The 26,279-nt window shown below is 38.8% G+C and overlaps 1 protein-coding gene across 3 annotated transcripts in view; it reads right to left on the reverse strand.

Moving 5' to 3' along the window:
- Nucleotides 1-9,298: 9,298 nt before the first annotated feature.
- The window catches only part of LOC310634446 (ephrin type-B receptor 5), a 155,831-nt gene continuing 138,850 nt past the window's right edge, over nucleotides 9,299-26,279 (reverse strand). For all 3 annotated transcript variants that reach the window (XM_083352836.1, XM_083352835.1, XM_083352837.1), the window contains exons 13-18: nucleotides 25,862-26,109; nucleotides 15,232-15,447; nucleotides 14,542-14,691; nucleotides 14,225-14,418; nucleotides 12,274-12,429; nucleotides 9,299-9,608 (exon numbers count right to left, since the gene is read on the reverse strand). In XM_083352836.1, the coding sequence (XP_083208962.1) occupies nucleotides 9,500-9,608; nucleotides 12,274-12,429; nucleotides 14,225-14,418; nucleotides 14,542-14,691; nucleotides 15,232-15,447; nucleotides 25,862-26,109 (1,073 nt within the window). In that variant the 3' untranslated portion in view covers nucleotides 9,299-9,499. The remainder of the gene's footprint in view (nucleotides 9,609-12,273; nucleotides 12,430-14,224; nucleotides 14,419-14,541; nucleotides 14,692-15,231; nucleotides 15,448-25,861; nucleotides 26,110-26,279) is intronic.

The raw sequence follows: 26,279 nt of genomic DNA on the forward strand, positions 1-26,279 counted from the left end.
CACCAGAGCCTTATCTTCTTTAGAGAGACGAATGGCCTTGAAAGTGCATTCCTACTCTTCCCTCCTCCTAACTTTAAACTAAAGCAATACACAAGTCTTAAAGCAATACACAAGTTTAACATATGAAATAGCTACTTCTTCATCTCATGTCAAGCAATAACATTTGATGTTAGCAGCGTTGACATCCTGTTCTACTGAATTTTACTGTTCATTACATTACTTTGCATTTTCTTTATCCCAGTTTTCTTTCCTTTTTTATTATCATTACTATCAAAACATGTTTCCCCAATTTGAGCCTCTCTGACTCAAATTCTCTAGCGTTAATGTTTGTCAATTGATTGTTGATCACTTCGAGCTCTCCAAATTTTGAGTAGAAAGTCCAAAAATTCTCCAGGCATACTCATGAATCTGGATCAGTGTTAAACTGTTGCCATGGCTCTATAGGACACAAGATATAAAAAGAACTCTTGGATTCCTCCAAGAACAAAGACCCTTTTTCAGGACCTCTCAGAAATCCTTGCAAATCTTAAGGACTGGATGGTTACATAAAGAAGATTGGTCAGTGCATGGGGATGGCAGTGAGGAATATAGGTTCTCCATTACCATTTAAAATCCTGACTGGTCTGGTGAAGTACAATGTTTCACATACTGTACACCAAATCAGAACAAGAAAGGATTTGGAAAAATAGTTGAGTTGTGTTATACAACAAGAATACATTTCATGATACTGATGCCAATAGTGATAGACGCTAATCAAAAGGGGAATGGCAGTTAGCAAAATCAAGATGGGAGATATTCGTGCCCTGTATTTCTCTCTTTGTGAGTGTATGCAGAAGAACACAGGCTGTAACCTCTGGTCATCCTGTGCTTTTTTACATTCCCATATGTAACCATTCTTGCACTGTCAAGCTCCACTTATGAAGGGCAGCCTCCTTGAAAACAGCAGCCATCAAGTGGAGCAAGGCAGGGAGGTTGTGACTCAGTGATACCACATCACACGTGAGTTTTCTTCAGCTTACTGGAGGCAAGAAGTGCTGTGGCACCGCCCAACCTCTCCCCCCCTTATGAAAATAACTTTCAACTTGTGGGGAGAAGAAAATGGACCATTGCTGCTTTGCACAAGCTAATTTGGTATTCTAAAAGTATTTTTTACCTGCCTTTAAGGCTGATGTTTATGAGAAGGTCAAGCCCTATCTACCAAGCTGCATCACTACCAAACCTCATTTTTCTCTTTTGTTGAATACAAGGCGATGGACTTTGGCTTTATCTTCCTAAGTCTTGGTTGAATATAGCTTCACTTTTCACCCAATCCCTTCATTGTTCTTACTGCAAACTAATGTTAGACATTGCAGTCCATTTCTACTACATATGCAAAACATTCCAATATGCTGATCAAAGACTGTAATAAAGGTTTACTGACCTACCTATCAAATAATTTAATAAATTATGTTTATTTGTCCTGGAAGCAATGGTTGTTTTGTGGTTGTTTAATTCTTTACCCTTGAATAAAGTACAAAGTCTAAAACAGTAGGTTGCAGATGTGCAGCCTTTAGGCTGCGTGTGGATGCATACTGTAGGCTGGTCACTTAAGGAATGACAGTACCTTGCTAATAGTAACTCAACAGCTCACCTTGGGTAATCTGATAGGTCTCCTAGAACCTGGATAATGGACCATACAGCCATAGCCCAAAATCTTTTATTCCACTAACTTTCATAATGCCTTGGTAAGACCACACTTGGAATATTGCATCCAATTTTAACTATCAAAAGGATGTTGAAGTGCTAGAAAGACTACAGAGAAGAGCAACAAAGATTATTAGAGGACTGGAAGGTAAAACATATGAACAATGGTTGCAGGAATTGGATAAGTATAGCTCAATGAAAAAAAAGGATTAGGAGTAACATGGAAGCAATGTTGCAATATGTAAGATGAGTGGGTCAATCTATTCTCCAAAGCACCTGAAGGCAGAATAAGAAGCAATGGATGGAAACTAAGCAAGGAGAGAAACAACCTAGAACTAAGGAGAGATTTTCTGACAGTTAAAACAATAAAACTTGCTTCCAGAAGTTGTAGATGCTCCAACACTGTTTTAAAGAAGAGATTTGGACAGCCATTTGTCTGAAATGGTATGGTCTCCTGTTTGAACAGGGGGTAGGACTAGAAGACCTCCAAGGTCCCTTCCAATTCTGTTATTCTGTTAGTGCATTTACTCTCATTGGGTGCTATTTCTGAAGCAGTATTGGGCTATATGGATACAGGAAAGGGAAGATGACATTGGCAATATTTTCTGTGGTGGCCTGCACCCAGCCTTCTTACCAAGCTTTCAATGTCCTTGGCTGGCATCCTATCCTCACCAGCATCTCATACAACTAGGCTGGGCTCTTGAAAACCCTTCAGTTTCTGGAACGGACAGTGTGAATCAAAGGGAACAGTAAGATCTCCTGAAACAAAGTAGCATGTGGAGGTAGGTTTTATGATTTCACAGGTGACCGCACCAAGTACTGCAGTTACTGGTAACTAGTCAATTCTTCGGTGATACATGCACCTGGGAACTGTATCCTTGGCTTAATACAGAGGCAAAATGTGATATGAAACTCTTTTATTAGTAAGGTAGAAAAAAGTATTTCCAGTGAAAAAATAAAGGAGAAGGTGACCTCAAGTGATGTTTACCTCAGAGAAAACCTAGATTTGTACTTTCATATGCAAGAGAAAATTAAAGATTGCATGACGTTAAATTGCTGTTTCCAGAAAAAAGTCCTAGAAAAAAGATTTCTATTAGTTACTGAGGAAACCCTTATAAAAGTCTTATAAGAATTCAACATAAGATCTTGTGGGACCTTGTGGAAATAATTTGTCCAGACAGAAAGGCATAGGGAATTACATTCTGAGTAGAGGACTTGTCTCTGGGTAAGACAGTGGTTCATTCCAAGAAAAAAAAAAGATTGGGAATATCCCAGGATGGTTGTGATGGGCCATAACCCACAAAAAAAGTTCCCATTTGTAGGTGACTTTTCTGTATGGCTGAGTTGCTCAACAAGGAAGTTAACTGGTTGTTGAATTGAACTGCCAGAATGAAGATGGAGTGATGGATGCTCCAGATCCAAAAGGTAAAGTATGAAAGAATGATGGGCGTGTTGTCACTTTCTGTGTTTATAACCTAGACTACGCTGATATAACCTGGACAGGTTATAATCATGATGACAAATCTCAGAAGGTCCATGTGGCTTGCAAGTTGAAAGATGTTCCCTGGCATATGTGAAATGGAACCCAAGGGACTATACAGCTAAGGACCTGATATCTGCTGCATGACAAAATGCCCTGATAAAGGTTTGGAGATTATTTAAAACAACAAGAAAAAGAAAAAAGAAAAAGTGAAGTATTTTTACTTCAAAAGGAGAAAGAGTTTAGGAATGAGCATATGAGTAATTCAAGGACTTTAGTGGATGCCATGTTCCATGTCTAGCCACAGTGTACACTGCTCTAGAGGCTTCCAAATGGGGCTTCTAGAGGGCACCTAATTCCATGTCTGTGCATTGCAAAAACTACAATGAATTTTTTTTTAGCTATACATGCATTTATGAAGCATATACAGCTAAACTTGTAGTTCACCTTTCTCATACTTAGGTCTTCAAGAAAGTTTTTAAACTTGCTGTAAAACTTTATTCTTTGTTGATGCTGGGAAACACAGATGGTCTTCTGTCTGGAGATGCCATACCATTGTGAATGCAGCCATTTGATAAGATGATTGTTTGTATTGTTCTGCCATTTGTTCCATAAACAAGCCCAATCAGAGAAATAGAAATAGAATAGCAAAAGGGGGGGGGGAGAGGTATTCTATGGTGACTCAGTGCTTGATTGGGTTTTCATGAAATGGGACATTATTACCGGGTCAAACACTGGCCACATGAAAGACACTGTTTTGCGTGACTGTCTCTGAATCAAGAATTATGTCCTTGGAGAAGAAAAGAAAGTGAATGTCTCCCAGATATTTTCCGGTAAACAGTAAAAGAGTCGCTGCTCGTATTCGAAAAAGGTTGCTGCTACAGTACAATAAGCCACAGATGTCAAATTCCCACATGCAGATCTCAGCTCCATATTTAGAACCAGAAAGTCATGTTCTGGAGTTAAATAATCGTGTATCAAAACAATGTTCCCAGGAGTGTCCTGATTCCCACTGCTACGGCTGTGATGTGGGAAATGATCAGCATGAATTGAACGAATGCCCTCTCACAAGTATTATATATACATTCCCACTGCAATCTGGATTCTCTAGCTAGCACAAAGTACTCTGCAATTAGGAATAAATGTAACCTGCCAATAAAGGAGAATATTTGTAGTTCAGGGTTGAAATAAGGGGACCTTGGTGCTCTCTGAGCTTGCTTGTTTTCTTGCAGATGTTTCATTATCCAAACTAGGTAACATCATCTGTTACCTAGTTTGGGTAATGAAATGTTTGCAAGAAAACAAGCAAGCTCAGAGAGCATCAAGGACCCCTCATTTCAACCCTGTAGCCTGGTTTTGAATAGCCAAGAATACAGTTTTGCTGAGGACTACAGCCGTCCCTTCCATGGAATCTGCTTACAGACTGGCCTTGCTTCCATGTGAAAAGTGAAAGTGTAATGGAATTATTGGCAGAACGCACACTAACAACATGTTGTGTTCCCTTTCTTATTGCCCCACATGTCCTTTTCTCTGGGCCTGTCTTTTCTGTTGGAAGATTTAAGGTTCCCTGTTCTGTTCTCAACTAATATGTAGAAGCAAGCATTTACTCCTTTCTTCCCCACTCCTATGAGAGTGATAAAATTAATATAATGTTACCGTACTTTTGGAGGAAATGGAAGATTCTGAGCTGATTCGGGTGTTTTTTAATGGATATCTCCTTGCCTTTCCTCATTCTCTCTCTTTTTTTTCAGAGTTTATCCTAAGCTTTAGCGTTTACCTTATTTTCCACGCTAAATCTCGCTCCCCTTCTACAAAAAAGCTAAGGCTGAGGATGATATTGTGACAAAGCTTTCTGCTCTCTATTCAACCCAATAAAGAGCAGAAAGCTTTGTTACGGCATTGTCCCAATTGCCTTTTTGTAGACGATGAGGGTGTCTTAGCCTGGAAAATCAGGTAAATGCTAAAGCTTAGGATAAAACCTGAAAAAAAGAATGAGGAACGGCAAAGAGCTCAGAATCTTCCATTTTCTACCACAGTATGGTAACAACATATTACGTTTTAGGAGGATGTGGGAAGGTGGGGTGAGGAAGACAAAGATGGTGGCTCCAAAATTGCTACTCAGTGGTATCTGTAGGGTAGAGAGCAACAAACATCAACAAAATAGTGAAGAGAGCACTGCCATGCAAGCCCAGTTTTTTGTTTTTTTTTTTGAATGAGGGGCTTACATTAAAAAGTTTTGTCTAGCATGGAAATAAATTTTGACTGTCATTTCCTGAGGTGCTGCTGTTGTTCCTTGCTATCTATTGTAAATTGAAGTCTTGTTTAGGAAAATGTCCATCACAGTGATCATCTCCAGTTTTCCCCACTGCAGAGCAATCATGCTCCCTATTGCAACTCTTCCCAAGCCAGTGGATTTGTTTCCAAGTTTTTACATTTGCAGGTATAGGAATTTCTTGTAAGAAAATCTACCTGGGCCATTTAATCACAGAGGATGGAAAGCATCATGAGAAAAAAAAAAGTATGGCTGACACAGCCAGTCGTTATAGCACAAATGTCTCAGGACAAAAGTTTAGTAGAATAAAAATATAATCCTGAGGATGAAGTAATCATTTGCTTTGTACTGCTGTATAGTGTATATACTCACAAATAATTCCCTTGCAAATCAATCCATGTTCTGCTAACTTTTCTGTGGTGGGCTGCTACATTGACAATGTCATGTTATGACAGCCTACAAACATCACATATCTAAAATAGCAGGAGTCTTCACTGAATATTTCTGTGCTTTGGTTACTAAGGGATGATCCTGGCAACATTCACTGATTTTTTTTCCCAGGCTAATAATATTGCCTTTGTGGCACTGGGGATGAGCAGTTTCTATCTAGTAGCAGGTTGTGTGCAGAGGTCAGGGGGTCTTGGTTTGGGCAAGGGGATCTTAATCAAATCTTCTAAATAAATGCTAATCTCTTCATTCACAGCAGGGGTGTCAAACTCAATTTCATTGAGGGCCACATCAGCATTGCGTTTGCCCTCAAGGGGCCAGGTGGGTGTGGCCTGGGTGGGTGTGGCCTACTGGGTGGGCGTGGCCAGCTTTACATTATTCGCATCAAGGGTGCCTATGGGGACCTGGGCAGGAGTGGGACAGATTTGAGGGTCTCTGGCAGAAGGAGGGTCTCTGGGCCAGGGCCAAGGCAGTGTGGGCCGTTCCCTCACTGTTTCCTGGATGGCTTCGCGGGCCACATGAAACCACTTCGCGGGCCGGATCCGGCCCCCGGGCCTTGTGTTTGACATGTCTGATTCACAGCATCTTTTCCAGGTGATTAGTAGTACAAAATAAGGTAATAACTAAGTGCTGTGTCTGAATCATTGCTTATAATATACCTATACTTACACACACATGTTTCCATGTATGTAGGTCGTGTGTGTGTGTAGTGCACAAATTACAGAATAAATGTATTGCAGCACCAGACAAGTTTCATTTGTATTTGTGTGTCTGTCCGTGAAATTTCAACACACCCAGCACTGGCTGAATGGTGGCTTCCATGTTTACAAATTGGCAGACTTCACAGAGAATTACTATGGTGTCCCCATTAATAATAGCAAAAATTGTCTGAACTAATATTTGTAAACCCCATTGTTTCTTGGATTATCCTCTACTTTTATTTAAGTTTTAGCATCTGCCTAAATATAAATAAATATTCTAAATATAAGTGAGCAAAGTTGATGTCCACTTGCATAGCCAAGTGCTTCCCCCACCCCCGCCTCTCCCCCCCCACCCCCCAGTCCTTTCATTTTTGTGGAGAGGAGAGGTTAACTACGAATCTATTTGATGCAGTTCAAAAATAACCTCAAGGTCATTCCAGGAACATTTCAGCTAATCCACTCACATCACATGCAGCAATGTACTAACAAGCTGCTACATCGTCAGATGTGTCAGTGAATGTGTACAACTGATTCAAAAAAAATAGATGAATGTTTACAGCTGACAGTTGGCATTCACTAGTGTATAGCTAAAAGTGGGGAATCGGAACGTTCACTCGAGACAGTCGTATGTACATGTTGATTTCACCATGTTTGAGCCATCTATCTTCTGTGCATGTGTGCGCGTGTGCGCACACACATGCGTATATGTGAGTGAGGCAGAAAGAGAGGTTTCCTTTCTCAGATGCGCATCTACCCTCCAGGGACTTTTTTGCCAGAATGAGATTCAGTTCCAGAGAAATGCATCATGACGCATAGAGATTTAACGTCCTGATGAATTAATGGCCGCTGCTGCTCCCATACCAAATAGATCTGGGTTATCTTTATGGTCGGAGGAGATATTGCTTCACATCCACCGTGTTCTCGATGGATCCAGCCTCAATGTGGACCAGAGACTCAGTCGTTTTCTTGTGCAAACCATCTGCTCTCTTTCAACTCCCAGAAAATCAATGTAATCCCACACTCAAAGAAAGTCTTGTCAACGTATTTTTGGTAAAATGTTTTATTTCAGTTTCTGCGGCCTCCACATCCAGTTGGAAATTGCAAATAATGACTTTTCATCTTCCTAGAGACAGATATACTGTACTGCTACCTACTCTTACTTCAGCTAGGGCTGTTGACATCCTATCAGAGGATCAACACAATCCACCAGAGGCCCAAAATGCTTTGGGTCCTAAGACTAAAACTCCAAATGCCTCCCCACCCACCCACCAAGCTCTTACCAATTACTATGGGGCCCAATACACAACAAAGTTATCCAGTGCAAATCCCATTCAAGTGAACTGCGGTACATCTAGACCAGGGGTTCAGACTCAATTCAGATGAGTGCTGCATGGGATTGGTTCATTAGCTTGAGGGTCTCACCCTTCAGGCCTCCTCATACCGTGATTCAAAAGTCTCTAGGAAGTAAAAAAAATGAAGAGTATTGCGCTATGCCATTAAACATAAATTTATTAAATATAAAAGGTACCGTGAAACAGAGCTACTTGCAAAACAGTGCTGCAAAACAGCTATTTCACTTTGGCTATTTAGCTGGCAGCATTTTTTTTCCATTAACTAGAACACCAATATTTGGTTTTTATTACTGCGCTGATATGCAATATTTCTTCATGATCATACCTAGGATGATATAAAGTAGGAAAGCCATCCCATCAAGAGCTGTATCCCTTCTTTCTTCTCTCTCCTTACTAAAGAGGGACATCTTTCCTTTGGTCTCCTCCCCTCCCCCCACTTCTCCTTTCCTTTCCTATCCTGGCAGTGATCTTGCTGGCTTGCCCTCTCTCCTTCCCATGCTTTGCCCATCAGACAGAGCCTTCCAATAGGGCAGACAGCTACAACCCCTCTCTCAACTGCCCCCTCCTTTCTTCCCTCACACAGCCCCAACCTCCTGATCTCTTTTCCTGGCTACGCCTTGCCTCCTTGCTGCTCTCACCAGCAGAATGTAGCACCACCTCAGAAACAGCATCTGTGGTGCAATGTGAGAGCAACTGGAAGCCTCAGAAGGGCTGCTTGCAAGAAAGATTTGGGGCATGTTCTGTGCAACCTGGCCCACAAGGACACCTTGTGAGGCCATGGGGGCGGGTGAAGTAGCTGCTGAGCTGTTCTTCTTCTCCTTGCTGCTCAGTGCCCTGACCTTGCTGGGCTAAGCATTGTTGCAGGACACAGAAAATGATTTTGTCCCCTAGGCCACAAGTTAGAGACCCTCGGTCTAGACTCTGTCCCATGATTTGGATTTGTCCATCTCTGCCAACCTGAACAGCATCACAAAATGCATGACTTGAAACAGCATTCAGGCTGTCTTGCTTTGTGTTTGTTTAACCAAAACTGCCCAAAAGAAAAAGTTGGTGCATTGCTCTTCTCATCACCAAATTCCACTAGCTGGGCAAAAGCTTCCTTTTGGCAACCCAGTCTTTTCAACACTATATTAAACTCAACTTTGCTTGCTCCAGCGTAAAACTTGCCATTTACAGGCCACTAGTCCAAAGTAGAATCTTCTGAGGTGTCTGTTTCTGGTATGGGTTCAATCCCATACGTTGGCATTGAATTGGCGGTGAGTGCATTTCCAATTCCAAAGCTACCTTTTCAGATCTACCCTGTGTACTATCAGCCCACCCACCCCAAATGTACAATACCACCCATCTCTAAATGACACAGGATTTGTAGTGTTTCAAGTTATAATAAAAAAATAAAGAAAACAAGCAAAGACTCTCTATAAATTTTCTCTGGTCTGTGAAGTGGAGTGCAATGTTTCCTGTGCTCCCATCCATGCCTGAAATGGATTGCTCTGTCTCTCTTCGACAGCAAAATGTTCATTTGATTCTCCGTGTGTTTTAAGGGGAACGGACTGTTCTCAGTTTGTCAGACTTCAACAGGTTCGAGCTGATTAAGGTGGACCCGCATGAGTTGGATGCTGTTGAGGATTTTCTTCTGATGACCAACCAGGTTGATGCCAATGCGCTGGATATCTCTGCAAAGGAAAAGAGAGGAAGATCTCAGCCAAGGCTTTGGCATTGCCTAAACTTGCAAACTTATCCAAGCCACTGTAGGCTGGCAGAGCATTGTAACCATTTTGCCGTCTTCATCTCTTCCATGGGTAGGAATGCCTATTGCCTTCTAAGAGAAATTTGGCGAGGTACGCTCCTTTTCTTCCAACAATGAGCAATGGCTATTGTGGAAAAATGACTTATATGGTACACTATGGATGGCCGCTGTTATTGTATTATCCAGATGTCCACTGTGGTTCTTGGCTGCTAAGGGAGAAAAGCAGGAGTCACCCCAGTCCCACAGAAAATTGCTAATATCCTGGGTCCAAAGGCTCTTCTGTTTAGATTACTGCAACTTGCACTACGTGGGGCTGCTTTTGAAAATGACTGGATTACAGCAGGGGTGCCATTTGGCTGCCCACTTGCTGACCAGTGAAAACTAGTACAGCAAAGGGACATCTTGGTTGCAGGTGCTGTTTTGGTTGCCAGTCACCTTCTAGGCCCAATTCGAAAGTCCTTTGTTGTTGCCATTATCATTCATGACAGCAATAAAAGCTGCCTTTTATAGAGCCTTCCAAGCAAAGGATATCCTGTAAAAGATGACAACGCTTTAGGGGAGATTAGGAATTGATTAAGTTAATATTATTGTTTGCAGGTGCTTGTATGGTGCAGTTATATTTTCAAAGGATGTAAACCGTCCAGGATCTTTGAAGGAAGTGACACACAGATGTATGTATAACATTATATCCCTGCTCAGCTAAATGTGTGTGTGTGTGTATACACACACACACACACACACACACACACACACACACACATACATACATTATATATATGTGGCTTGTGGCCTAGAGGTTAAAACAACTGCCTAATGTGCAATCAGCCCAGGTTCGAATCTCAGAAGGGTATGGCTGACTGATGAAAACAAATAAGTTTGAAATGCATATCAGTCTCCCTTTAATTCTTTGTTAGCAATCTAAAAAAAAAATAAATAAATCACACACACACACACACACACACACACACATATGGATCTTTGGTTATTCGGGTTTTTCCCCGCGTAGAACTAAAGGTGTAGGGGTGATGTAGGTCTTGGCGTATTCAGGTATTTTCCCGTGTAGGATTGAGGGTGTCTTGGCTACGTTTCGATTTGGATTTGTTGTTTTAATGTTTTATGTTTTGAACAGTTATGTTTTATAGTTTTTAAAATGATTTTATAAGCCTTTTAATTTTAGATTGGGAGCTGCCCATACTTGGCTGAAAGATAGGTGGCTATATGAATACCAATAAAGGAGAATATTTGTAGCTCAGGGTTGAAATGAGGGGGTCCTTGGTGCTCTCTGAGCTTGCTTGTTGTCTTGCAGAGGTTTCATTACCCTAACCAGGGCTTTTTTCCTCATAGAACACTCAGAACGGAGTTCCGGCACCTTTTTTGGATGGAACCTTGTAGGATAGGCAAGGTGGGTTGTATGACATGTGTGAGTTCGGGCACCTTTTTCTTTTACAAAAAAAGCACTCACCCTAACTAGGTAACATTGTGAGTGCTAGCACTGACTAGCACTGATGATGTTACCTAGTTTGGGTAATGAAATGTTTGCAAGAAAACAAGCAAGCTGAGAGAGCACCAGGGCTATATAAATGTTTTAAATAAACAAATAAAATGTTGAGTAATAGTACTGGAAGCTCCACAGCTAATGCTCACCAAGAGAATGCAAAAAACATATTCTAAATCATGGATGGGTCACGTGTGGACCTTTATATGTTGTTGTATTACCATTTCCCAGAATCCTGGTTCTATCTGAATTTCCAAAATCACACATTCTAGCTTCACAGTTCCTTACTGCTTACACTATATCAAAGCGTGGCCTTGCCAAATAACAGCAGCTGGCCAACCTCACCTTTGCTTGAAAAGTAAGTGAGATCATCTAGGTCAGGGGCAGGCAACCTTGGCTCTTTTATGACTCATGGACTTCAACTCCCAGAATTCCTGAGCCAGCACGAGTCATAAAAGAGCCAAGGTTGCCTACCCCTGATCTAGGTAATATTTAGGTGGGAATTCAGGGCTTCTGAATAGGCTAGATTTAAAGATTAAAAAGGTATCCCATAGAAGTTGAATTTATTCAACTAAATTTATAATATATTTTATAAATATAAATTAAAAATGTTATAATATTATATTATAATATTATACATTTATAATGGACTGTTTTATAGGCAAATTTATCTTATCTTGGCATCAGGCTTTAGATTGCAATCATATGTGCTGACATTCGATAAATGAAAATTATCTGGCTTGTCATAGCATACTTTCTTGCCAAATATGCTCCCCATTTCCCACACTTAGGGAGAAACAGTATCCAATTCTGCACACATAGTCCACATTGAAACACCTTAAGTGAGTAATAGTTGTTCAGAAAGATCCTCTTTTGAGAAAGATGACTCATTTCTTCCTATTTTCTTGAAGAGGAAATACACCTGAACTGGAGGACATTTTGACCTATGTTCTGTTCTCTCTTAAGTATACAAATACAAATGATATACTGTAATTGTAAAAACCCAAAGAGTATGTAGATATATCTGAGAAGGCCAAACTTGTGCTTCTCTGCAGACTCAGTCGTACTGCCACACAATCGGAGATATAGTTCTTACTCTAAAGTCATGCGTGAGATGACATCAAATGTAGTCAGGCCAGCTTGGTCAAAGTTGTCCTTGTAACGTCCCATCTTAATGGCATCCAGCCATTCATGGGCATTGGAGAGTGAAGGGAAGTCTGGGGGCGAGTTGCTTAGTAGATGTTGGGACGGTCTATAAGGAAGAAAAGAAGAGGGACATTTCAAAGAGCAGAAGAACAAACTGAGATGTGCACAGCATCGGCCATTCAAAATGCTCCAGGAGAAGTGGTAAAGTATGTGACTTTTGAAACATGCAAAATACACTACAGGGAATTACTGCCAACCTCAGTTCTGCCAGATACATCTGCCAAGCAGCCCTGAGGCCTTAGGGGTTTTTTATTTCTGCTTTCTACGGGTGCAACTGATACCTGAAGAGGTTTTCAATGGAATTTAAACCACGTTACTAAAGAAGGCTCCTGTTATTCCTCTTCTAAAATACTATATGTTTTGCTTTTCTTTTGCTGATAGTTTTGGTCAGAAATAAAGGCACCTTTACGCATTCAAAAGTTGTTGTGTTTTTTTTTTCTTTAAAAAAAAACACAACCCTATGTACAACTAAGGATTTCTCTCTTCTTTCCTGGATCTGGATGAAAGTTTGTGATACCCATGGGATAATGTTTCCATGCCAACAAGATGGACTTCCTTCCTTACTTCTGAATCCATCTAATCTTGGCTGCATCCTTCCCCAGGGAACTCCTCTTTGTTGACCCCAAGATTTTAGTTGTATAAAGCTGGGAAAAATACATGGGGACGTAGGAATTTCTAAAGCATTATTATCAGCTTTTGTTGAGAAGGTTCCACAATCACCTCATCACCAACAGAGACAGACCTCTCTTTACCAATTTCATGTTTTCACCTTTGCTCATTAGATACTGTGATCAGTCCCCACACCTTGCTAAACCCACAAGCCATTGCCTTCAAGAATTTTTCTAATTTAACTGCCTACCATATAGCTATTTATTTAATAGACACAGAATCTGAAACCAGGAACTCTATTAATAGAGCAAAATAATAATCGTCGTTATACTGCACAGTGGGCTGAGAGTAGGCTATGAGCCACAGTACTCTTGTTTCCACCTTATCTGAACTCTCTTCCCTTTGAATCGCACTCCTTTTAGCAATTAAGAAAAAATACTAATTTACTTTCATTATGTGTTGTAGGATAATGTTAGAGCATTGCAAAATGTAGCTATGGCTATCGCTATTATAATATTTGCTTTTTTTTAAGCTAACATGGAATTAAACTTGGGAAAGAATGTGATGCTACTGATGAAGACTTAGAAACAAGAATTAAGCTTTGGTTTCTATGGGTGAAAGGAAGAAATTAGTTGTCTGTCTGTATAGGGGCGATATATATATATCCCCTAGATACTGTACATCAGTGGTGAAAAACCTAAGGCCCTCCAAGACACTTCTTTTTGCAGTTGCTCAAAACTGGTCATAGCATTTCCTGACATTTTGTAGTGGGAAATATTGATAAATTGTAGTGTAAGACCTATCCAGAATAGCTTAGATTGCCAAACATTTCCTCAAATCCAAGGAATTCTCCTCTTCTCCAAGGAAATCCAGGTCTCATCTGCCACGACTGTTACGAAACATTTCCCATCCTGACAAATGCATTTACTCCTGCCTTTACCGGCCTTTTGCTCTCCGTGTCCATGCATTTGATTCCCTTCACTATTTTCATCCCTTATAAATTATTTAAACACAGGATTCTATTTAAGAAGAGTTTGCATACTTTATGTGTGACTCTACATGTATAACAGGTATCAGGAACTTTTTGATTATTGTTTTCTTTGTCCAGAGGAAACGTCAGATTCCAAGTTAATACCCAGAAGTTACGCTTGATCTCTACATTTCTAAACACAGCTTTTCTATCATCCTCTCCAATTTGTGGATTACACACTTCCCTGATTCTCTCTTCCTACCTGCTACTTCCCGTGCCAGTTGCTTTGAGAGCAGATGGTTTGCGAATCATCTTGTCTAGGGCATTGACTATCTGCTCAAATTTCGGCCTCTGGACCCGTTCTTTCTGCCAACAATCCAACATCAGCAGGTGCAAAACAGTAGGGCAGTCTGGAGGTGGTGGAAGACGATAATCCTGGTCGATAGCATTGATTACCTACAACAAAGGAAGAAAGGCATAAGGACATGCTCCCATTGGCATATACATGAATGCTATCCAAAAAGTAAATATCTAGTTCAAAGCATGTTCTTTAAGTGTTTGGGCCACATTAAAACTTACGTCTTGATTGGACATATCCCAGTAGGGTCTTTCTCCATAGGACATGACTTCCCACATTACAATGCCATAGCTCCAGACATCACTTGAGGATGTAAATTTGCGGTACTGAATAGCCTCTGGAGCTGTCCAACGAATGGGAATCTTGCCACCCTATAATTTTAAAGGAAAAGAAGAGCAGTATGCATCAAACAGCTCTCAATTCAAAACAAGTCCACTGAAATTAAGTCAGTTCTTAGATTTTTTTAAAAAAAGTAAGTTAATAGTTTTAGAAGAGCAGAGATTCCTACTGATTTTTTGTAGTAGAACTAAAGTGCATTCCAAAACAATGGCAGCTTCATTATATCAAACTTGTGATAACCAAAAGAAAGACTATGTTCGCTGCCTTGAGTTGTTTATAAAAATAATAAAGGTGGGGTATAAATTAAAAAAACAAATACCATTAAAATGTACCTAATTCTTCAGTATAAAGAGAAATAAATCATATTTTTCACTTTATTTAGATAACTGACAACAACTTTAGCAGAAGACCCAGAGACGGTCTGCTCAGAATTGCCTAAACCACAAGATGGGTGGCAAGTAAATTTGATAAATAAAAATAAGACAACACTTAAATATAGCACAATGCAAACACAGAATCCTGCCTGATCATTACAGATTCATGAAAAAGTATTTTCTTGTATAAGAACTTACCAAGGCCCCGGTGTAGGTTGGGTTTGAAGCATCGTCTTCTAAGAATCTTGACAAGCCAAAATCTGATACTTTGCAAACCAAGTTGCTGTTGACCAGGATGTTTCGGGCAGCCAAATCCCGGTGAACATAATTCATATCTGAGAGATAACGCATGCCAGCTGCTATGCCCCGCAACATGCCAACTAGCTGCAACATGCTGAACTGACCTTCCTTTTGCTGTAAGTTACAAACAAGAAAGAAGAGCTTCTATGAGATATTACTTTAAATGTTTTCTAATTTCTCACCTGCATCAGTAGTGTGACAATTCCAATGCAGACTGAATAAGATGATACTAAATAATTACAGCTTGGTGCAAGATTCAATTGCACCTGACATGTGTGATAGGGAAAGACTCAAGAAGCTATTAGCTTTTCAGAATGAACCATTTCCAGTCTAGTTCTTTCTAAAGAGCAATATTTGTGCTTGGCTTTTGCAGGCAGAGCTTCATGTTTTTCTGTATAAAAAAAACCTTCATCACAGTGGAACATTAATTCAATCCTGGTCTCTGTCTGGTGGGCTTTCTGTTTGGAAAGAGTATTTTGGAATCAATCTCTAGAGCGTGACAGCTGCAAACCAGGCATCGTAACTTCAGTGGAAATTGAATAAAGATGCTAGAAGTGAAAAAAGATTAGCAAATAGATACAACAATATGGAAGCTTCAGGAATCTTAAAGACCTGGATATATACATATATATATAGGTCGGATATATATATATATATATATATATATATATATATATATATATATATATATATATATATATATATATATATATATATATATATATATATATATATATATATGTAGATCTAGAGTCTCGGGTTTCTTCCCGCGTTCCTTTCATCTTCAGAAAGTTGTGGCGACGTTTCGACGAAATCCCATCCGTCATCATCAGGCCGGAGTGTTCCTCCTGCTGCTTCCAGGAGCAATGCGTGGTCTGGCTGTTCCTTTCCTTCCAACTGCCGGTGGGGCTGTGTTCTGACTGGGTGGAGGCGTGGCTGCTTTCTGATTGGGTGGGGGTGTCCTCCGATTGGGTGGAGGCGTGGTTGTCTTCTGATTGAGTGGAGGCGTGGCTGTCTTCTGATTGGGTGGATGCGTGGTTGTCTTCTGATTGGTTGGAGGCGTGGCTGTCTTCTGATTGGGTGGGGTGTGTTCTGAATGGGTGGGTTTTTTTGTTGTGTTGTAATATCCTGAGTGTTGTGATTTGGTGTCCTGAGGAGTGGGCTGTGTAGTGGCCTCCAGAGCTTTGGTTTGGCTCCGAGTTCGAGGACCTGCTATGTATCTCTGGTATGGGTCAGTCAGGTTCGTGTGTGCGTTCTTCTGCTTGGGTGATGGCACTTTTGCTTGACTTGTTCTGTCTTCTGTGTGGGGGAGTTTTTGTTCTGGGTGTGGATGAGTCTTGCTGGGGCTGGTGGCATTTGGGGTTGTTTGTTGGTTTTTTAAATCCTTGTTTGCTGAAATTCGTTTCTCTATCAATGCTGGTTTCCAAATGTCATGTAGGTGGGAGGTGTCGTCTCGCTTGTTCATACTGTCTGGGTGTTTTTCTATTTCAATGGCTTCTCTGATTATTCTGCTATTGAGATGTTCTATTTTGGCGATTGTTTTTGTACCTTCAAAATTGATGTTGTGTCCCGTAGTGTTTATGTGTTGTACTAGTGAAGATGTGTGATCTTTCTTCTGTACTGAGTTCTTATGTTCTTCTACACGTACCTCTATTCTTCTGTTAGTCTGTCCGATGTATGTTGCTGGACAGGAGGCGCATGGGATTTGGTATATGCCCTGGTTTTCCAGTTCTATTTTGTCTTTGGGATTTCTCAGGATGGTTGATATCTTTCTGTCAGTGTTAAATGCGGTTTTGATGTTATGTTTGCGTAGTACTTTACTGATTTTGTCGGTTGTTCCTTTTATGTAGGGCAAGATGGCTCGTCCGTTGTTCTGTTCTTCTTCTTGGATGTTTTTCTGTTTCGGAGTCCCCTGCTGAATCATATTGGTGATTTTGTTTTTTTGGAACTTGTTTGCTGTCAATATGTCTGTCAGGGTGTGTAGTTCTGTTTGTATATGTGTTTTATCTGCAAGGCGTCTGGTTCTTGTTATTAGTGTTTTGGCTACTGAATTTATTTGTGCTGGGTGATGATGTGATTGCGCATTGAGGTAACGGTTGGTGTGCGTTTTCTTTCGGTAGACTGTGTGTCCTAGGGTGCCGTTTTGTTTTTTGTATATAAGTACATCCAGGAAAGGTAACTGGTTGTTTGTTTCAATCTCCATGGTGAATTTTATTTTGGGATGTAGGCTGTTCAGGTGTGTTAGGAAGTTTTCTAGCTCCTTTCTTCCGTGGGGCCAGATCACGAAGGTGTCATCCACATATCTGAGCCACAGTTTTGGTTTGTTTGTAGTCTTTTCCAGAGCGTTAGTTTCAAATTCTTCCATGAAAAGGTTGGCGATAACTGGTGATAGAGGGGATCCCATTGGTGCGCCTTCTATTTGTTTGTATCTCTGGCCTCTGTGTATGAAGTATGTGTTTGATAAGCAGTGTTCTGCTAGTTCTATAATATGGTTTGGTGGTTGGTATTTGCTTCTTATTGTTGATAGAGCTTCTTGGACTGGCACCTGGGTGAATAGTGATACCACATCGAAGCTGACTAGCAAGTCTTTTTGGTCTATCTGTAGATTTTTCACTAATTCTATAAAGTGGTATGAGTTTTGGACATATGAAGCTGCCATTTCTGCTTGAGGTTGTAGTTGTTTTGCTAGGTATTTAGCTAAGTTTTGTAGTGGTGAGCCTATAGAAGTTACTATGGGTCTTAGTGGGATTCCATCTTTGTGTATTTTGGGGAGGCCATATAGTTTTGGGCGTCTGGATGACTTCTCCCTGGGAATGATTGTTTGTTGGATTTCTTGGCTTATAGAAGTTGATTTTATCTTTTTCTTGGTGGTCTTTTCTAGATAGGTTGTGGGATCTGTATATATAGGTTTGTATGTAGTTTCTTTGAGTAAGTTGGACAGTTTCTCTTCATAGTCTGATGTGTCCATTACCACTGTAGCATTGCCTTTATCTGCTGGTAGTATGATTATGCTGTTGTCTTTTCTTAGGTTTTGCAATGCTACTTGTTCTTCTTTTGTTAGGTTGCTTTTGGGTGGTTTGCTTGTGCATAGGATGTGGGTGACTTCATGTCTGACTTGGTCTGCTTCATCTGCATTGAGTTTAGTTAAGCTGGTTTCAACTCCACATATGATGGTTTCTGTGGGAATTTTCTTTGGTGCAACAGCGAAGTTGAAACCTTTTGCTAGGACGTTTGTTTCTGCTGTTGTTAGTCTTCTGTGGGAGATGTTATGCACTACTTGTTGTAGATGTTGTTGTGATGTGGTTGTTTGGTTGTTGTAGTTCTCTAATTGTTTGAGTTTCTTTGAATGTCTGTTGTTTTTATAGATGGTCTCTGTTTCTGCTCTCCAAACCGCCAGTTGTTTCACTTTGTCCCATAGTATCGGGTGAATAATGTTGCTGAGTTTGAGATGTAATGTTAGTAGGTCCTTGTTTGTTTGGTCTAATTGAAATCTTTTATTGTGGAGTTCATTTCTTAGTAATGCCATTTCTGTTCTTCTTAGAATGCGTTTGGTTGAAGTGGTATTGATGTGGAATTTCAATATATATATATAGAGGTCGTTTCCGACTCTAGGGGCCAGTGCTCATCTCTGTTTCAAAGCCAAAGAGCCAGCGCTTGTCTGAGGACGCATGGAACACTGTTACCTTCCCACCATAGTGGTCCCTATTTTTCTACTTGCATTTTTACTTGCTTTCAAACTGTTAGGTTGGCAGAAGCTGGGACAAGTAACAGACGCTCACTCTGCTACATGGCACTCAGGATTCAACTCGCCAAACTGCCGACCTTCTGATCGACAAGCTCAGCGTCCTAACCCACTGAGCCACCACGTCCTCTGTAAAGTCTCTAAACTGCTTATCTTTTCATTGCTTTCAATTACATACATACATATATATATATATATATATATATATATATATATATATATATATATATGTAATTGAAAGCAATGAAAAGATAAGCAGTTTGGAGACTTTACAGAGGTGTTGTCTGAACAGATTAAAAACCTGGTGTGTTTAGCAATGTTGTCAAATTAAACATATTGGAAGTAATTAATATCTTCAATAAAAAGGGGGCCACTCAAAAGGAAATCATGAGTCTAAGAATTTCGATCCCCAAGTAAGTACAAGGGCTTTGAATGCTTTGCAAATATTTCAGAAGTAATTGAAACCTGGAAGGAACACTACATTTCAATAGCACCAACATCACATTGGATTTATAAGGCCACCAAAACAAATGACTCTAGGCAGCACCAAGTATTAAAACATCATTTAAAAAAATCGAAATACAAATCTATACAATTCAACAAAACCTCCTGCTGTGGTAAAACATGCATTAACTATAACGAGTAGATTCCTTCGAGCATTTTTTTCAGGCTTGCACAGAAAAAAGAATCTGGCTGATTCAATTACTAACAGAAAAGAGACATGCTTGAGCAAGATCTGAAGCATTTTAGCACTCCCTCTATTAGGAGTTTCTATCCTGCTATTATATTTCCTGCATTAAAAGCTGCAAAGCACATTTGGAAGATGCTGGGATGGTTGCTTAATTTTTGACCCCTATTTACATGAGAAGCTGATGCTCCGGGACAATCCTGATTTTCAAAATAGCAGAGGACTCATTTTCTTTTGAAATTACAGGCAAATAAGAATATTAATACTCTGGATCCTTTTATTGTCAATTGGATGTTTAAATCATGAGTAATTGCAAAGTAATTTGGATTGCCTAAATCGGTAAAATAAAAGCACATTCAATTAAAGCATCTCTTCATTTGGCAGTCAGATTCAGGTGCATTAGCAAATTCTAAAACACGTGAATTAATATGGAATTTTGAAACGTGTTTCCACACCATTAAAAAAAAGCATTCTTGTTTTCACAACTCACTGACGAACACAATCTACACTTTCGCCTTCATGGGGAAGAGGCTAAAACAGTCACCGGTAGAACTAGATTTATAAACTTACAAGAACAGATCTTCAGGCTATAAAAAATATTTTGGGAACTTGGAATATTATTTCTTGAGATGTGATACAAGAAATAGTAGGCCCAGTGAGATCAATAAAACATCTGAATAAAAAAAATCTAAATCTTAAATATTATCTACTACACTTTAAATGAAATATCTCAATTTCAGTGGTTCTAACTATAATCAGAACTAAATGTGTATCCTATTCATCAGATTTAGTGTCATTTAATTTTAATTAATATTAATTTATATTTTAAAAATAGAGAAGTAAATGGAACATTTTCCACTAAGTACAGCTATCTAAAAAGCTACTGCTTACTCTGAAGTGTCTCGTTTTAATATTCATCTTCCGATACACAAAAGCTACTGCATTTAAAATATTATTGAGACAAAAAGTAGTTTAATCTATGGCAGCTTGCAAACTTTGACAATAATGTTAAAAAGTTCTCTTCTAAGATATGAATTCCTGATCATGTACAGTAACAGTTAATTATTGGGAAATTTCCAATTAATATTAGTATGAACATTATATGAATGCCTATTATGCATACAAAGAATCAATTATATGGGATTAAACATAATTGGAGTAAATTTTCACTCCTTATACTCTAAAATTAAGGAATTGATCTTCTGTAATAGATTATGGTATAAATACTCTTTTAAAGTATTATTGCCACAATTTTATTGTAAGGACATTTGGCTACCTATTGAAATAATTGGGGCAAATAAAAATCAGTATACATAATGTTTGAATAGTGTTTACTGCTTTCAGTTAAGAAACCTGGTGGTTCGTGTAGGTGAGGATCAAAAAGAGTACACTGAAAATAGGATAATAGTGAATTTAATATAAAATACATTTATATTTCTAAAACACATTAGAATGTGGGAATATTAATAAATGTTAAGAAAATATGTGTATCATAGTACTAAATTTGGTGGAGCCTTGGTGGAGCAGTGGGCTAATGCCTCCTTAAGTAACACCAGCTGCCTCAATTAGTGCAGGTTCAAGTCCCACCAGGCTCAAGGTTGACTCAACCTTCCATCCTTCCGAGGTAGGTAAAATGAGGACCCAGATTGTTGGGGGCAATAAGCTGACTTTGTAATAATGCCGCTTGGGGTGGGGGGGGCCGAAAGCCCTAATAAGCAGGCATATATTTATTTATTTATTTTTGGGACTTATATGCTGCCCTATCTCCCGAAGGACTCAGGGCGGCTAACAACAATAAAATACAGCGATACAAAAGTTAAAAAGAATTAAATAGCCCCAATAAAATAAATTAAATACATAGAATGAAGGCTATTGCTAAGCACATTGATTTGTGCTTTAGATTGTAAGCCGCCCTGAGTCTTCGGAGAAGGGCAGGATATAAATGGGATTAAAAAATAATAATTAATGACTGTAAAAGCTGTAGTATGGGCACAGACCCATACAGAGATTAGGAATCTGTGCAGATTCTTTAGTGGCGTGCAAAAAGGATAACAACAAAGATAATAGATGCTAATATGCTTTTTGGTTTGGAAATTGCTCATTTTGTAGTGACTTTTAAGTTGATGGAACAAATGTAGCCATGACTAACTTGGTATCTGTGACTGTGTGTGCATATCTTTATATGCTTCATCCCAAGAGGAAAAACATTTATTTTGATTTTGTTGTGGCAACTATATCAAGGAGAACAAAACACTTAAGCAATAATAAGCATCCACTGCCGGATGAATGTCTAAGAAACATTTGGGATAATTTATTATGATAAAAAAACCAATTTGTAAGATTAGAGTATGATTAGGGATGCATAGTAATCATCTTAATTTATTCTGTTTTGAAACTGCAGATAAACAACAAATTATTATGTTATTCATTGTCTATGATTTTGATAAGTTTGTTTTGTATAATTCTTAATTAATTTAATAAGGTAACACATTATGAATGTCTACTATGTATTGTTGAATATTTAATATTGTAAGACACTGGCTTCGTCTTTCCCTACATATGGAAATCTTATTCAACAATTCCTTTGACTTCTGTGTTTTTGTTAGTGATCCTACCATTATTAAAGTACATTTTAAAACTATAAAAATGCCACAACAGATGCAAGCACAGAAAATTGAGTTCAGCTTCTTAAGAAGCACACATTCATTTCAAATGAATATATTCATCGGAATACATAGAAGATGATATCTTCTGTGCTTGCATATGAACTCTAGAGTAGATGTCTGTATAAACATCACACCAGCCCTTTTCAGAGTAAGCAATATTATGCAAAGTGCAGAAACAGAGTAAGAAAAATAAGTCAAAGAAATTAAATCCATTGAACAAGAAAGGAAAGAAAAATAAGCTAAATCTAGCTTATATAACAAAATCATTCGTGCACTGTACTTTTCCACATCACGCCAGCCTTGCCAACCATGGTTGCTTTCACAGCAGCGAATCATTGCTTTGTATGTTGCCTTTTGTGTTTTAAATTTTTTGCCTCTTTCTTTGGGGTGATCACAATACTCCATCCAGTCATGATTTCTTGTTCTGCCTCTTGACCCATTCAGTCTTCTTTCTTTTTTTTTCTTTTTCAATTTGATCTTCATTCATTCTCTTCACACAAACACACTTCCCCACTTATTTCATATGTGCCACTTGCTTTTGTATTCAATCCATGTGCTTTTCAGCTCCTGTTTTCTCTAGTCCCTACTGTATTCAAGTTACTTTTATTGTTTTCTGACATTACCAACTCTCACTTTCATATAACAAAGGAGAAGAAGCACACTTTTATGCACAACCATTTTTACTTTTGGAGAGAAACATTTCTTCCAATGTATACTACCCATTATCTTTCTTCAAATTTCTCCTTTCAATTCCCCATTTAGTACGTACTGTTAGACAATATTTAATATACAGAAATTCATCTCCTTCTTCTAGATTTTTGCCATTTACCTATAACCTAAAACATTCCATCCTTCTTTGTCAAACACAATTACCTTGCTTTGCAATACATGATAGCACATGGAGAGACTCTTAACTTTTACAGTAAATAATTTTATCTTATCATAACACAGCATAAATACAACCCAACATAAACTTCATACAAAAGCCTATAAGTGTTTACGTCCTCAATCAACACATCTCCAGTGCCACCATAAGCATTCATTATATGTATATTCATAAATAACATTACTCACAGATTGAAACATGGTACTTTTTTTGTTTTGTTTTATTTCCTACTTAATGCTGAACCCTTTATAAGCCTACCATTTGTTCTTACAGATGCTTCCAAAGACAGTACGTAATGCTTCCATTATATATACTGCCCTTATTACATTCAACAACCAACCTTCAATTCCAGTCTCACATAAATGTCTCAAAATTTCATTTATCATTTCTCTAAATTATCAAATGTACAATAAACATTTTCACATTCCTATATTTCTCAATGACTTGCTGAAGAGCAAACATCTGGTCAACATTCTCCCTTCCAAACCTAAGGATGCAAATTTTACCTCTCCTAACCCTTCATTAGAATTCTGCCAACACCTTCCCAAGCATATTTAACAAATTAAACCCAGTATAATTTGTACACTCACTCTTGTTTCTCGTCCCTTTGCATAGGGGACTCATACTAGCACTCTTCCAAATGTCAAGTAGAGATGCAGCTTTCACACCTGCTTTACACAAATCATTCAGCCACTTCACAAGCAAATCACACCTCAATTTTATCACACCTCCAGGTAGACTATCTACAATTGTAACATTTTTGAACATTCTTACAGCATTATTTATTTTAAATTGAATTAAGTTGAAATATTTATAGTATTTAATTCCACTTTTGACACACAATTGTTATTTTTATAAATTCCCATTCCTATAGATACCTTTTTTTATCCCTTCCCCCTTTAACATATGGAATAACACATATTCCAAATAGAGAACTTTTTCTAAGCAAATCCTCACTCATCACCATTTTATGTCTCTGTCTTGAGTCTCTGACGAATCCAGTCACTTTTCTGTACTGCACTGTAATTTCCCCCTTTATTATATTCATTCAAGCACACTGAATCATTTCCCCCCAAACCAATCTCTAATTCTTCCAATCACTGGAGTATACCATGTCACTGTCATTAATCTATAAATTCCTATTTTCAAACACCCACCACAGCCTAGAAGACACCAATCCTTTGCTCTTCTATAAAAATAGATCCCCTTTGTTCAATTATAGTTATTGATTGGTTGAGAAATATCTCATGGTTATGATTGAATCACATTCCTTCAACTGATATTTCCTGCTTCTTTCCAGGGAAAGGTTTGTTAACATTCAGTAGCCCAGGTTGTACTTTGTATGCTTTGTGTTTTACTGAGTTGTCATTTTTTTGTTTAAATTGTTGTGAGCCGCTCAGAGTCTTTGAGAGCTGGGCAGCATACAAGTTTAATATATTATGGTTGGTTACACAGTCAGCCACATTTTTAGACTGGGTTTGTTATTTTTGTCTACTTATTAAGTCTTTCTGAAGGACCTGGGATAGGTAGATGTTGTTGTTTTGATGGTGCAAAGTTATTGTCATAGGATGTTCCAGGTAAAGCTACTTTTTGCATTTGACTGTTGATGATTTTGTTAGTGCCGATGATATTCAAGTGGTGCTCCAGATGTTTTGCAATTGCACTGATGGTGCCTAATAGTATTGGTACCATCTTTGCTTTCTCTTGCCATTGCCGTACTACTTCTATTTGCAGGTCCTTGTATTTTGTGAATTTTCTCCAATTCTTTTTATTCTATTTGCTGTCTCTAGGTATTACAATGCAAGAACTAGTAGGACTACAAAATGAAGAAGCTAAAGTACTCTGGGACTTTAAAATTCAAACAGGCAAGCATCCACCACACAACACAGCAGTCAACAACTATTGATAAGAAAGACAAAAAATTCTGGATAATATATTATTATAGTTGGTCATATAGTCAGCCAAATGTTTAGACTAGATTACGGGATTTTTGTCCTGTGATCAAGTATAATTATTATTATATTATATTATTAGCATGTATATCAGTCCCACCTTAAATTTAATGACACTGAGTGGTGTGGTTAGCTGCCAATCAGAAAGAAAGATAATGATTTAAAAACAGTTCCACACTATTCCTTCTAGTTTGTTGCATTCCTTTCTGTGCCTTTGACTGCCCCTCCCCCCACCTCTCCCCTCAGCATATCAGTAACTTTTTTCCCCAACTCTAATGCCCACAAACCTTTTTTGCTCAGGCCTCCCTCTTGCTCCATATCAGGGGTATTATCAAAATTTTATCAAAATTTATTATAGAGATGCATACTGCCGTATTATTTTACTGAAATTGTTTCCCTACGTATTGTATTTTATGTTGTTCTATTTAGTATACTGCTTGGGCATTACTTTAATGACTTTTAATAATATAATAATGATTCCTTACAAATGCTAAAAAGTAACTGAAATAAATAAATAGTAATAAATATAGTAGATGTAAAATGAAAGGGGGGAAGTGAAGTAGGCAAGGAAAGAGGGAGCCAAGATGGTCATACCCGGAGGAAGGAATCCAGAGAACCATTCTCCATGAACTCGGTGACAATCATGACGGGGCGGCTCTTGGTGACCACACCTTCAAGGCGGATGACATTTGGATGCTCAAATTGTCCCATGATGCTGGCCTCACTTAGGAATTCCCGCCGCTGCTCATCAGTGTAGCCGGCCTTCAGGGTTTTAATAGCCACCATGTATTCACGTTTCCCTGGAGGCTTCAGGCGGCCAAAACACACCTCTCCAAATTCTCCTGCCAGGAATAAGGCATGGAAAAGACACCACATCAGCCAGAGGAGGATCTGGTGCTTGCATAATTTAAATGCAGAGGGGAGGTAAGACTGTGGGCTCTACTGTTTGAGAACCAAGCACTTCATCACTTTCTGGAGTTCATTTTCATTGGTAAAGTTACTATATTGCCCA

This window comes from Vipera ursinii, assembly GCF_947247035.1.
Source record: "Vipera ursinii genome assembly, chromosome: 2".
Taxonomy (NCBI): Eukaryota; Metazoa; Chordata; class Lepidosauria; order Squamata; family Viperidae; genus Vipera; species Vipera ursinii.